At 42.1% G+C, this 14,407-nt stretch overlaps 1 protein-coding gene across 3 annotated transcripts in view; it reads left to right on the top strand.

Moving 5' to 3' along the window:
• The window catches only part of llgl2 (LLGL scribble cell polarity complex component 2), a 64,203-nt gene that overhangs the window by 33,442 nt on the left and 16,354 nt on the right, over positions 1-14,407 (top strand). For all 3 annotated transcript variants that reach the window (XM_039739617.1, XM_039739615.1, XM_039739616.1), the window contains exons 8-18: positions 98-230; positions 1,878-1,932; positions 3,120-3,274; positions 3,527-3,744; positions 4,938-5,005; positions 5,488-5,641; positions 6,277-6,381; positions 7,987-8,279; positions 10,213-10,360; positions 11,836-11,986; positions 13,474-13,590. In XM_039739617.1, coding sequence (XP_039595551.1) covers positions 98-230; positions 1,878-1,932; positions 3,120-3,274; positions 3,527-3,744; positions 4,938-5,005; positions 5,488-5,641; positions 6,277-6,381; positions 7,987-8,279; positions 10,213-10,360; positions 11,836-11,986; positions 13,474-13,590 — 1,597 coding nt within the window. The remainder of the gene's footprint in view (positions 1-97; positions 231-1,877; positions 1,933-3,119; positions 3,275-3,526; positions 3,745-4,937; positions 5,006-5,487; positions 5,642-6,276; positions 6,382-7,986; positions 8,280-10,212; positions 10,361-11,835; positions 11,987-13,473; positions 13,591-14,407) is intronic.

Here is a 14,407-nt window from a genome sequence, read left to right as displayed (position 1 = left end):
AGTGTCTGTTTAAATTAAAAAATAAGATTGATTGATTGCCTTTCAGGGGCATGCATCTTTGGTACTAATGTCCTGCTGCATCTGTTTTCCATTTCAGAAGCTAGAAAGTGTATGGTGGTGTCACGACGGAGACCAAGTCATCAGCTCCCACAGCGATGGCACATACTGTCACTGGTCTGTTTCCAAAGACCACTCTCAGACAGCACCCGTCAAAAATGAAATGCCTTACGGTAGGACACGAGAGATTTGTTCCGTGATTCTTAACGTTAAACATCTGACGCCATTAATTTGAGATGTTCTACTTTATATGACCATCTACAGTGAAGGACTCGCTTTAAACGCTGGTCAATCAGAGTTATTATATTTGATCAAAACTTTTATTGTGTTCTTTTTTAGAACAGTTACAATGTCCATTCATGAACTGCTTCTTGCACTTAAGCTCATGTGTGTAGGCCAGTGTAGACGTCTTAAGATGTGTGCTCCACGTTAGTGCTTTGCTTTACTTTAAGTGTTCAGATGTTTTTATAATTGTGTTCATGTAAAAGTATGCTGGAAAAATAAAACATTGACTGTTTTTAATTACATTATCTGAAATACAGTTTACTGTACGTGTTGGGTCAAACATTTATGTATTCCAGCAAAATCCATTGATATTTACAACTTTAGTCTTCCATGGAAGTGAAATATTTCCTAGCCAGATGTGAAGGGTTCGGGTTGAGGACCAGGGAGGTGCACCATATAAATATTTTTAGTTAGCTACACCTTTGCTCTTATGAGGGGCAGTCAGAAATCTCCCAGAATTGTCATATAGCGGGAGAGATCAGATTACGCACACATCGTTGTGGAGGGGAACACAGCACGTGTGCAGACCAGCCGCAGGGCCGTTAGCGTATCTGAAGCTGACTTCCCCAATTTGCACGTGAACTTGATGTTAGCACGTTGTTTGAACTGTGACATTGCGCAGAATGACTACGCACACATCTAACTCAAACGGTAATTAAAACAAGACTACACGCCGAAACCAATCCAGACCTGTTGTTGTGGAGGAGAGCGCAGCACGACTGCTGACCAGTTACAACGTGTGTGTAATCTGATCTCTCGCTCTCCCGCTATATCACAATTCTGGGAACTTTTTGACTGCCCCTCATATATTGCATACAGTATGTATAAAGCTAGGGAAATAAGTTAGGAGAGAACATTTAATAAAAGAGGGGAGTTAGTGTTGTATGTTAAGGTTATTTTTTACTAATATTCATTTAGCCCAGTACTACTAATAGGCCGTGTGAAAACAAGAGTGCTTCAGAGTATGTAAAAACCTCAGATACACTTGTAGTAGACTGAGTGAGTCCATGTCTCCTTCATATACATGACTTGTCTAAAACAAGTATACTGTATATGCACACCATTAAACATTCAGCTGTCAATGTAGCACTTCAGAATAATTATGAATGTAAGTAAGAGCAAGGAAAGTTTACTTGTTTTAATTTCCATCCATTTTCAGCTCACTTTTTCTAGTACAAGGTTGTGGATTCCATCACTAATTTTGACAGCATTGGCAGTGCCCACCTGGAACCCCGGGCCTTCGCAGGTCTTACACACACACACACACACACACACACAGAGTCTCATACTAAACCAGCTTACAGTCCTCCGTCAGCCCAGCTGCTCATCTCTGGGCTGTTTATGGAAATGGATGGACGCCCATTGGGGTCTCAATCAGAGTGAGGCAGCAGTTCTCTCCGCTCTGCTACTCGGTCACTTGCTTTAGGTTTTAAAGTATAATTTATCTGCACTACAGCATGTCTAGCTGTTCACATCTCTTTGTTTTTTAGTCTCATTAAAATGATTTAACTATACCTGTGTTTTCTTTCCCACAGGTTCTTTTCCCTGTAAAGCTATTTCTAAAATTGTAACGCTTACCACGAAGAAGGGGTAAGTACGTTTTACATCTCAACGTCACAATTAGCATCATGTGCGTGTTCATTTGTATGTGAGAAAGACGTTCTTGTTAAACAAGCCTAGGGATGAAGCAGACCAGTCATAAGCGACTCGCTGGAGTCTCGCCCCATCCAGCCCACATTCTTGTGGCCTGTTTCAAAGTTCTATACTGATGCTAAAACGCTTTACTAAATGGTGAGTCTGTAGGCCAACATCCTTCAGTTGGTCTCTTGATTCTCCCCACCAAGTACCACTTGAGCAGTTTCACAGGAAAGAGTTGAATACAGCATCTCCATCTAGTGTAGCTTATTACACAAGATACATGATGATCCATGGCGCTCAAACAGAATTCCACAATGTTCTAAATTATCTGAACGACACATTAAACTTTATTTGTCCCCAGGTGGGAATTTGTATTTTAACATAAGCTCAGTTATAACATCCACCCCCTAACACCAACTGGACATAGAGGCTGTTTGGTGCACTGGAGGTTAATAAGCATTTCTTTGCTTTTGCTGATGTTAAGCTGCAGACAACTCTTCTCCACCAGAGTCCTATCCTCTGTCTCATAAATAAAGAGAAACTCCAGTTAGCCATCCAGTCAGCTCTGATTTTTACTAGCATTTTATAATGTTGGGGGCTGCCTATGTTCCCCTTTTCAAATGCCATGATTGAGTCCAGGGAAGGGTCTCTGAGCAGCCTGCAGCAGTGTCTCCTTATCACTGGATAATCTCAAAGTGAACATTACAGCCACAGCATTTATTTACAAGGCAGATGAAGTAGCTTAGGAAAAGACTCCTAGGTCTCTATGTGCAAGTGGTCCTTATTTTCTTAAAATCTCACAAACACTGTATTATGTACTGTATTATGTTCCATTTTCCATATGTCACAAAATAAATGGGTTGGCTGTCTCAGCATTTCATTCTTCGAATGGCCGAGCTGGTAATGGTGAAAATTCTGTTTTGTGCTAGGCAGGATGGGGTGGCAGATCTGAAAAGCCAAACCCCTGTAAATTCCGCCGAGTCGCTCACTTCTTGGCTCTGAAGGTTATGACTTCAGTGTCATTTATCTGTCCTTTCAGTCTCGTCTCCTGGGGTACCCTGGCTCGGGTATTGATGTGCTACAATAAACCATACACGCACATTAAATTGTGTCAATTTTCTTTCTTGAACATCTTGCAGCTCATCCTTTGTGATCTTTAGTGGTGGAATGCCACGGGCGAGCTATGGAGACCGGCACTGCATCTCAGTAATTCATGGCAGAAACCACGTAGCTTTTGACTTCACATCAAGAATCATCGACTTTGCTGTCATTTGTGGAGAAAATTCAGAATCTCGTAAGTGTCAGAGTACTGGTGGGGTTCTTAACTCATAATGTCCCAGTCCAGACTGAATGCTGTTGTCGGAGTCTTCTTTTTGGGCACTGCTAGGCTTATGTGTGGCTATGCTCTGAATATGTAGAATTCAATTAATGAGGTGCTTTATGGCCAATACTCAAGATACTGAAAAGTGCAAGTTTTTTATTTTAACTTTCCAAGAGAAATGCAGGAACCAGGGTGACGGTGTATGAATATTGATTTATTTTTTAGAACATACTGACCCAGTTGCCTTACTGGTACTGGCAGAAGAAGAACTGGTGGCGATTGACTTGAAGTCGGAAAGCTGGCCAGCAATTCAGACACCCTATCTGGCCCCCCTACACTGTTCAGCCATCACCTGCTCCCACCACGTTTCAAACATCCCCCTCAAGCTCTGGGAACGCATCCGAAGTGCAGGGGAAAAGCAGAACATGCACTACTCGGACATGGTAATGCTTTGTTTTTTTGTTTTTTTTAATTGAATTTATACTATGCCTTTAATACAGTAGGTACTCTATCTGCCAAACAGAACTCCTGACTGCAACTACATTTTATTTTTGATACTTGTAATAATAGGTGGCACGGTGGCGCAGTGGGTAGCGCTGCTGCCTCGCAGGTAGGAGACCTGGGTTCGCTTCCCGGGTCCTCCCTGCGTGGAGTCTGCATGTTCTCCCCGTGTCTGTGTGGGTTTCCTCCCACAGTCCAGAGACATACAGGTTAGGTGCATTGGTGATCCTAAATTGTCCCTAGTGTGTGCTTGGTGTGTGGGTGTGTGCTCTGTGGTGGGCTGGCGCCCTGCCCGGGAATTTGTTTCTGCCTTGCGCCCTGTGCTGGCTGGGATTGGCTCCAGCAGACCCCCGTAACCCTGTGTTAGGATATGGCGGGTTGGAAAATTGATGGATGGATGGATGTAATAATAATGTGGTCACCAACGATTATACGACAGACTGAGGAGATCGTTCCTCCCCACACTATGCGACTCTTCAATTCCACCCGGGGGAGTAAATGCGAACATTAATTTTATTTTAATTCTTTTCATTTTTATTACTATTTAATTTAATATTGTTTCTTTGTATCAGTATACTGCTGCTGGATTATGTGAATTTCCCCTTGGGATTAATAAAGTATCTATCTATCTATCTATCTATCTAAACCTTTTGAATTGGGGGAACTGCTCTTTATATGCAGATGTCTACTGAAGTGCCTGGGGGGAAGAAATGGCTACTTTGAACTTCCAGTTTGCTAACAAGGTTAGGTAGAGTGTCTGAATTCACCCCAGTTCACTCCTTTACCCTTTTCTTTCTCTCTCACAAACGCACCTGGGATGTATTTCCTGGTTTCCTCCGCACCTAAATGTAGCAACTTTCTTAAATTAATTGACAAACATAACACAAGGCAACCTGCAATTTGTATAAAAGACAATATTCCATTTTACTTATTTGGTTGACGCCTTTAATTTTTCTGTTTTTCCCCCACAAAGGCTTTCACAAATGTCTTTTGTTTATGGTTTGATGTGCCTTAGCTGTCTGTGTGCTGCCAAATTTTCTCTACTGGTTAACGTTATCGGGTTAACTTGCTTTAGCTGATCGTTTTTGTCATCGCGTCATGCAGCTCTTTAACCTTCCATTGTTTCTGTCTGCAGCCGTGGCCTGTGAACGGGGGGCTGAATGTTGCGCCTGATCCGCCTCAGAGAGATTTACTGCTAACAGGGTGAGTCTGCGAGTCCTTTTGAAATGGAACATGACATACTTAAGGGGGATTCGATCAGTCAGACCACCATGACACCGACTTGCCCAAAGGTCCAAGCACTTGCTTGGTTATTGGGTGATTCAAAGCTGAGCGGGTCTAGTGCACCAAAAAGTTCTGCCAGTGGGAGATCCAACAGCACTCCATCTTTCTACTGCACATCACTTACATTTCCTCAGGAGATGCAGAGAATCACCGCACATCTCAAACCCATGGAAATGAGCTCTGTGGTAGCTTGGCTTTTATGGTTAAGACCTTTTTTTTTAATTTCCTTTTTACTTCTTTATAATAAAAATAAGCAGAAATGTCCATTCTGACTCCACAATCCCAAAAGGCCCACACACAAATACTTGATTTTTGAAACCAGTTTATCACTGCTGTCCCTGTGACTTGAGTGAATTTGTATCCTAAATGTCCTCTCTCTCTGTGTTTTATACAAATAACAGCCATGAAGATGGCACTGTCCGATTCTGGGATGCTTCTGGCGTGTGTCTCTATCCTATCTACAAGCTGTCCTCTGCAGGAGTGTTCCTCACTGACTCTGACCCCAATGACAACATGAACTCTGCTGGTGAAGGAGAGTGGCCGCCGTTTCGAAAGGTAAACGTTTCGGGGGGGATTTTTTTGGAAAAATAACTTTCATTAATTGAATGCGATATTTTCAAAGAGTCAGTTAGCTGCTGCTTATCATAAGTAACAGATGACTACCTGATCCTTCTCAAAATGTTATTTTCTTTTCTCAGTTGACATTTTGTAGGATAGTAGCAGACAGCTTATCTCTTGCCCAGTTCAAACGGGGCTTTATTTGGAAGCTGGCTTGTCTGTACCCTTAAACAAAAGAGGACAGAGAGACTCTGCTGTTATACTGTGAAGATGATAACGTCCAAGGTTTGCCTGTTAAGAATCGCACCCTGTGTTCAGGTAGCTCCTTGCTGCTGGTAGCTGCTTATGAGCCCCTTCTAGATTTGCATTTAGCAGCTCCCCGAGGGAGAAAAAAGCCGCTCCGTTTGCATTGCGGTGTTTATGGTGGTCCTCCGTTTGTACTTCCTAGTGCAGTGCCGTGACCAGAATTGCAAATAACAACTCCAAGTGTGGTCCCCTTTCGTACTTTAGAGAGTCAACTTGCCGTACAATAAAATGTAAAACAAAAAAGTGTCATTTGCATTGCAGCCTCCAGTTAGACTTGTGTTGTTGAAGTGACGTTAATGCCTACCTACCCTGCTTCTTTTATTCAGGTTGGCTGCTTTGACCCCTACAGCGATGATCCACGGCTTGGCATCCAGAAGATCCACTTGTGTAAATATAGTGGCTACCTGGCAATAGCCGGGACGGCAGGGCAGGTCAGATATCTCTTTGTCATAAATCTGTGAGAGTTGTAACTGTTGACATAAAAATGAAACTTGTCTTTTTTTAGTGATATCATATTCTTATTTATAAGTTTTAAGAACCTAATTTAAAAAAAAAATCTCTTATCTGTATATTTCAAAATCAAAACTCAAATTTTATGTGTCACATACAAACATTATGTATGGCACAATATGCAGGGAAATGCAGTTTCCGACTCCAATGAGACAATAACAATACATAACTTTATAACTTAATGTATGAATGTGTTATAATAATAATGATGATGTGTGCTGTGGATTAATAAAGTATCTATCTATCCATCTGTTATGTACTAAGACAAAAAAAAAACAGGACGGAAGTTGCCTGGTACCTGTTAACCCTTCGTGCAGCACGCTGTTGGCTATCAGATTAAGGGGCCAGTCGACACGCAGTCGTGTAATTTGACATGCTCTGTGATTTTTCACTTGTTTTAATTGCATGGTCCGGTGACAAACCCGACGACTAGATGTCACATAATGTGACATCAACTTTAGCTAAATATAAGATCATGTGTGCCTGTGAATGCGACTGCACTGTGCAAAAAGGAGTTGAATTCAAAGGAGCTACACCAATGGTTGGAAAAAAATCCTACTTGTCATTTTTATTTGCACTGTATTTCCAGTGCTGTCCTTTAGACCAGGAGTCACCAAGTCCAGTCCTGGAGGACCACCGTGGCTGCAGGTTTTCATTCTGACCCTTTTTTTTTTTTTTTTCCAATGAGTGACCCGTTCTTTTGAACTAATTTTAATTGACTTGTTCTTGGACTCAGATCCCTTATTTTTCCTTAATTATCAGCCAAACATTTCCTGCCTTTCGCCCTGTGTTGGCTAGGATTGGCTCCAGCAGACCCCTGTGACCCTGTAGTTGCGATATAGCGGGTTGGATATAGGATGGATAGATAGCAGCCAAACAATAATGAGATACAAAATGAGCCAAAACTGGTGTCCATTATTCAGTATCTGAAAATAAAGAAAGATGAAGGTCTCAGGAATGTCAACCTGCTCAGGTCCACAAAACATTTGACCAGTGCTCTTAGAAGGAGAAATTCAGCAATTTCGAAAATGTCTGCTAATGCAGCATGAGAGCAGCAACAAAACCACAAAATTAAAGAACGGGTTTAATTAACGACAAGAATCGGCACCTCATTAAGTAACTGGTTGGAGTTTGAGGCCCTGACTTAGCTGGTCTTCTGTTTGCTCCCTCACTTCACATTTCATTTCTGTTTGGGTGCCATTTAAGGAAAGAAACGAAGCAAATCGGAAGAACGAGGAAGAAATTTAGGGGAACAAATCTTAAAAAAGCAATTCAATTAAAATGAATTCACAAGACGTTAATTAGCTGCACAAACAGGGCACTCATTTTAAAAAAAGGGTTAGAATGAAAACCTGCAGCCACGGCAGTCCTCCAGGACCAGAGTTGGTGACCCCTGCTTTAGATACATCATGCAGGCAGTGACAGCTTTTAACACAATTAATAATACAATTATTGCAGCATTATGCCAGTACAGATTCCTCATTACAATAATGAAAAGTAATGCATTGTGTATTCTTGACCTCAAGGTGTTGGTGATGGAGCTCAATGATGAAGATGCACAGCACATTGTCGGCAACACGCTGGCAGATCTGCTTCAGGATCGGGAAGGGTTCAAGTGGAAGGGACATGCCCAGCTGAGCAGGCGTGAAGAGCCGGTACATTTTCCCCAAGGATTTCAGCCCTTTGCCCTCGTGCAGTGTCAGCCACCAGCTGTCATCACCTCCCTCATTCTTCATTCGGAGTGGAAGCTCATCGCCTTTGGGACCAGCCATGGCTTCGGCCTCTATGACTACTACCAAAAGCGCATTGTCCTTGTCAGGTCTGGTAATGTCTTTTTTTTTTTTTAATTTTTATTAGTAATGCCTTAGTCGTGTTATTAATCCGTGTCTCGGGTGGATTGATTTTAAAACTCCCAAGAAACCGTGTCATGGCTCTTCAGGAATTAGGACTTCAAATTGGAATCCATAAACTCTTGTTTCATGAGATGGCACACCGAAATTGTATTTGTGAAACGCTGCATTTTGTGTAGTCCAGCATTCTCCTTGTCTCTCTACATTGATGAGCCAAAACATTCTGACCTCTCGCATATGAAGCAAATCATGCCAACTATCTCATAACAATGGCGCATGCCAAGGTCAGGGGTGTGTACATTAGGTACTCGATATCGGCAGGTGAGTGACTTGGATAAGGGCCAAATCGTTATGGTCGAAGCATTTATTAAACGGTGTCTTCTGGGGTGAGTACCTCTCGACTGTGTTCTGAGTTGAAAGCCACACACCACCAACAGAGTGTTGGGTGGCCAGGACTCATTAATGCGAGAGCTCACTGCAGGCTATCCTGTGTGGTACAAACCAACAGAAGGGCGCTGCGGTGGCACATATTGTGGGTAATTTTAATGATGCTTACAGGAGTATTGTGTCACGACACGTGGCACTGTGTATGGGACTGCTCAGCCTCATGCCAGTCAAGAGTGCCACTACTCATACTTACCCCAAATCAAAAGCACCTACAGTGGGCCTGCAAGTGTCGGAATTGGACCCTGAATCAATGAAAGAAAGTTGCCAGCAACTGCCAGCAGAGTATTGTGTGGCCATCCTGTGGAGGCTATCTTGTGTGGCATAAACAAACAGAAGGGCAACTATGAACTAAATCACAGATAATTTTAATGATGGTTATGGGAGCAATGTGTCACGACATGTGGCACTGTGTATGGGACCGTGTAGCCGAACGACAGTTAGAATGCCATTGCTCATACCTGCGCCCTGTCAAAAACACCCTACAGTGGGCACAGTAGTGTCGGAACTGGACCTTGGATCAACGGAAGAAGGTAGCTTGATGCAATGAATCCTGTTTCTTGTTGCATCATGTGGGTGGCCAGTTACGTGTGGTTTGTGTACCTGGGGAAGAGACGGCACCACGGTGCACCATGGCGTGCGGACAATCTGATCAAGGGGGTATTTTGTTTTGGGTAAATGTTCTTCTGGGAAACACTGGGGCTGTGCATTCACGTGGAGGTGAATTTATCGCATACCGATTACCTAAGCATCACTGATGAAGAGTCATTGGGGGTTTTCCTGGCCTTCATATTCTCCAGAAGTCAATCCAGGTGAGCATCTGTGGGATGTGCTTGAACAAAAAGTCAAATCCACGACGACTCCACCTCATAACTTACAGGAGTCGGAGGGTCTGCTGCCAACATCCTGGTGCCAGGCACCACAGTGCACCTTGGCAGGTTGGAGCTGCATTGGTGGCAGACGGAGAGACAAACCGCATATTAGGCAGGTGGTCATAATGTTTTGGCTCATTTGTGTTTATTGATAAAGCAAATAATAGATAGTGGTTATTAAAAGCTATAGATTCATTTATCTATGTATTTATTTAAAGAGCTTCTGTAAACAGTCAAATTATATCCATGAGGATAAATACAATTCTTTCTATCCATTATATAGTGCCTTTTCTAGCTAGTGTGCTGTCTAAAATCCAAAAGGATGGGGGTGGCCATGCACATGGAAGTCTTTCGAAATACAGTACAGGAAACTTTTACTTTAAACTATGCAGGTTATGGTTTGCAGAATAAACCTGAAGACACCTACCCGAGCAGCTTTGTTTACTTCAAAGTGCTATATTCTCTATTTTAATGTTTGTAGTTCATTTCAGTAGATGGTGAATTCTATGTGAACAGACATCTGCATTATTGATTGAGTTTGGCTTCAAATTAGAAAATCATATACTTTTACGTTTGGTTCAATCAGATGTACCCTGAACCCTTGTGACCAGCTCGCTTTGGAAGGGCCGCTGTCCAGGGTGAAGTCTATTAAAAAGTCTCTGAGGCAGTCGTTCAGGCGATTCCGTCGCAGCCAGGCCTCCGGACGGAAAAGGCCAGTGGGGAATGCAGCAAAGGTAGGTAGGATTCATGTTAACATCTGATGTCCGCGTCTTGAGCCTTATTTTTTTATAACTTTTAGGTATAAAGTTATATGTGAGCGCCCTTTCTTTCCTTTTTTTATTTTTGTGTTTAGTTTTTACTTTCTTGTATACAAAATATGGGGAAAGTATTATAATTGTCCAAAAATTTGATGTGGAAATTTTGATGAATCTCGATGTTTTAGACCTCCCTATGTCCGAAAATACCAATTTGTGTACGAATTGTGTCTCTGTGTGTAAACATGATAACTTGAGTTCGCTTTCACGTCAGTCAACCAAATTTGCATACAAGTATTAGGTACAAAAAGTCGATTTCTATCAACTTTTGGGCCATTTCCGCTAACCGGAAGTGGTACTTTACCTTTTATTCATGCAGCTGCGGAGTCCAATTTATTCAAATTTACTAATATAATGAAAAAATCCTGGGACGAGACCAGACTTTTTAGCCTGGGATGAGTTGTGACTTTCTCAGAGAGACACTTTCATGTCCTGCGAGACGAGACTTTGTGCCAAGAGATTTACCCACACCCGGGGCCGGAAATAAAAGTCAAAGAGTAGATGACAAAGTAGTGAATTTCCCCTTGGGATTAATAAAGTATCTATCTATCTATCTATCTATCTATCTATCTATCTAGTACGTCGTAAAGGATTCAAAAACATTGGCGCGGTACACATGCAGAGCAGGTTAGAGATAATGGAAGTACGAAAATTCAAAAGTCTCAAACGTAGCGCAAACAAATGGAAATTATTACTCGGTGAAATAATGGAACAGCAAAAAGATATTGTTCGGATTTAAACTTTAAGTCAGAGACTTGTAGATCGTCTAATTTGTGTTGCCAGTAGTGTTTCTTCCCAATGAAGAGGCGTTACTGCAAAAATTAAAATATTTCTTGTTTGGTGAAAGTGAAATCCACATACACGAGCGGCAGCGACACGAAGTTTAGCAGGCGAAGCGAGCATTGTTCGAAGCCCCTTAGTTTATAATAATTGTTTAGTATATTATTCATTTGATTGTTGTTGATGGTTCTTTAATGTACATAATATAAAAATATAATCCTTGTCTTGCGGTTTACTCCTCAAATATCCATCCCCATATCTGAGTATACGAGACATTTGAGGGGAGAACACTCCCGATTTATTTATTTATTTATTTATTTTTTAAAGTTAAACTTGCTTAGTTATTTAACTGGTATTTTTTTTTTTTTTTTGTACAATTCAGTTATTGTGAGTTTTGCTGTATTTTTTGGTGAGAAGTATATGCTGCTTTTATGTATGTTTATTTCTCTCTTTTTTTAACTTGTTCTTTAAAAAAATTAAACTGTCTCCTAGTTATCTTTGCCCTCTGCCCATTTCCAATATCCGCCCCCTCCCCGCCTTAATATCCGTAGCATCCCTGAGCAACCTGCCCACACCTTTACCTGATCCTTCCCTTTCTGCTCTGTCTGTGTCAGATCCAAGAGCTGAATGCAAGGCTCGAGCAGGAGGCGCTCCAAGAGATGGAGTTGGCGCCTGTGCAACGGAAAATTGAGGCCCGCTCTTCTGATGACTCCTTCACCGGACTTATACGGACGCTGTACTTTGCGGATTCCTTTATTCGGGATGGCAAGTCCTTTCATTCCTTCATTAATAATAACCATATTTGAATGGGAAAACAAACTTGTTTAGGGTGTCGGTACAAAAGACTTTATTAGGTTTTTTTTTTTATAAACAAACCTAAGGAACAGAAGAAACAACAACGTATTACTAGCATTGATGTTCTAGACAACTGGGGAGAAAAAATTGAGACAGTCTGTAGTTGGCTGTTTCTCTCACCCCTTAACCACCTAATGGCTGTTGCATGGTGAGTGTACTGACACAAAATGGCTGCCATCACATCATCCTTTGGAGCAGCCCCCTCCCTCTCTATGTAAGGTGTGTTGAGTAGTGAGAAAAACACTATATAAATGTAAAGTATTATTATTATTAGAGTACTGCAGAGGGGAGATGCTGAGTATACTGGGAGAAGGGTGCTAAGGATAGAGCTGCCAGGCAAGAGGAGAAGAGGAAGGCATAAGCGAAGGTTTATGGATGAGGTGATGGGGGTAACAGAACAAGATGACAAGGACAGAAAGATATGGAAGAAGATGATCTGCTGTGGCGACCCCTAACAGGAGCAGCCAAAAGAAAAATGATTATTATTGGAGCACTGCAGCATTTTTTATCGTTAACACATCATTGATTTACTGAAGACGTACAGTGCAGTGTCTGGTCTGCAGAAGCAGATGGATGGTACTTTGTTTTTCCTACAGTCGTCCCTCATTTTCCATGGGGGATTGGCTCCTGAAGCCCCCATGGATACCAACATTTGCGTGTGCTCAAGCCTCTTATATAAAATGGCATAGTATTTGCATATAAGCAGCACACATCCTCCCGTATACTTTAAATCATCTCTAGATTACTTTTAAGAACACTAGCAGCGATGACACTTCCATGAATTTCACTTTAGGTGGCTATGCTACCCGACTAAGACCGGGTGAGATCCAAGTAATTAACAAAGGCCTCGGCATTAATGTTTGCAGTGCCCTCATGTCTCTGTTCTGTGTCATTTGCTATGGGATTTGTAAAGGCAGTGCTAATGTTTGTGCTGCGCCCACTGTTGGAATGACAAATGCAATGCATTTTACTACCACAGATGTTTGTGGTGTGATTGAGACGTAGCAACCAGACAGACCCACAGAGCCTTATCCTTTTATTAAGGTGGGTAAATTTGCCAACATTTCTAAAAATCCTGTTTCCACGTCGTCATTCTGGGGTATTGAGTGTTGCTTGATGAGGGGGATAATGAACTGAAATGATTTTAGGCCGCAGTATAACAAAATATTATGTGAAGAGGTCTGAAGACTTTGTGAAGGCGCTATATATAAATGTTTTATTGGATATTGAGTGATTCTTTCTTTGTTGTGTGAAGCAGGATGCAGCAGTGACTACTGGAAGGATCTCCACTACTAATACTACTACTACGTGGATTAGCAAAGCATTTTATTTGTTGTCCGTATTGTTCACATTTTAAATGTTATTTTTAACTCGCTTATTTCTGTTGCTTTGTGCAGGCTCACATCATACTCCTTCTCTTTGGGCTGGTACAAATGGTGGCTCTGTCTTTGCTTATTCACTTCGAGTGCCACCTGCAGAAAAAAGGACAGACAATTTAGTTATGGCCGAGCCAGGTGAGTGTCCCTCCCATTATAATGAGAAAATGGCAAGAAAAATAAACTATCACTGTCACAAAAACACATTTGCTCCATTCTGATAACCAGACAAAACAATGTATTTGTATGAAGAGCCAGCGTGCTCCTATTAGATTGCGTAGAAGTTGGGAGCAATAAGGAAAACCTAGCAAGGCAAAGACCAGTAAGCCCAGGTGGACTCCATCAGGTGTGTCTCGTACATACAGCAGGAACTGAGCCATTTGGAAAGGCCCATCTGATGGGAACCCTTTCTGAGATCAAAAATGACTTATGAGGGGTGTGTGGTGGCGACAATACGCAGAAATGGTGGGAGCTGACATCACCAGTAAGCACTCCGCTCGCAGTGTTGGGAGACGTGCTCTGGGCAGCTGACTAATGGAGCCCCCCGTTAACTCACACTCAAGGAGCTCCCAAGATGCTTTGTGGTGAGTCCACAGCAGTACTCATGGTGATTTATATATTTTTATCCATTTCTACGTTACATTTGATTTAATGTGTGTACTGTACAGTACACTGCTAGCAAGTTTGCGAACCTCTATAGTAGTTGGTAAGTCTCAAATTGTTACGTTGACATCATCCATCCACTTCCTGAACCCACTACGAAGCGTTGCAGGGAAGCAGAAGCCTATCCCAGCATACATAGGGCACAAGGCTGGAACACTCCCAGTACATGGCACCAGTCCATCACAGACTGAATACTCGCGCGCACACACACACACACACACACGGTCCAATTTAGCATCACCAGTCCATCTAACCTGCATGTCTTTGAACTGTGGGAGGAAACCCAAACGGA

This window comes from Polypterus senegalus, chromosome 17 (assembly GCF_016835505.1).
Source record: "Polypterus senegalus isolate Bchr_013 chromosome 17, ASM1683550v1, whole genome shotgun sequence".
Taxonomy (NCBI): Eukaryota; Metazoa; Chordata; class Cladistia; order Polypteriformes; family Polypteridae; genus Polypterus; species Polypterus senegalus.
The sequence above is the reverse complement of the archived record's forward strand: the minus strand, read 5'-3'. Positions and strand labels throughout refer to the sequence as shown.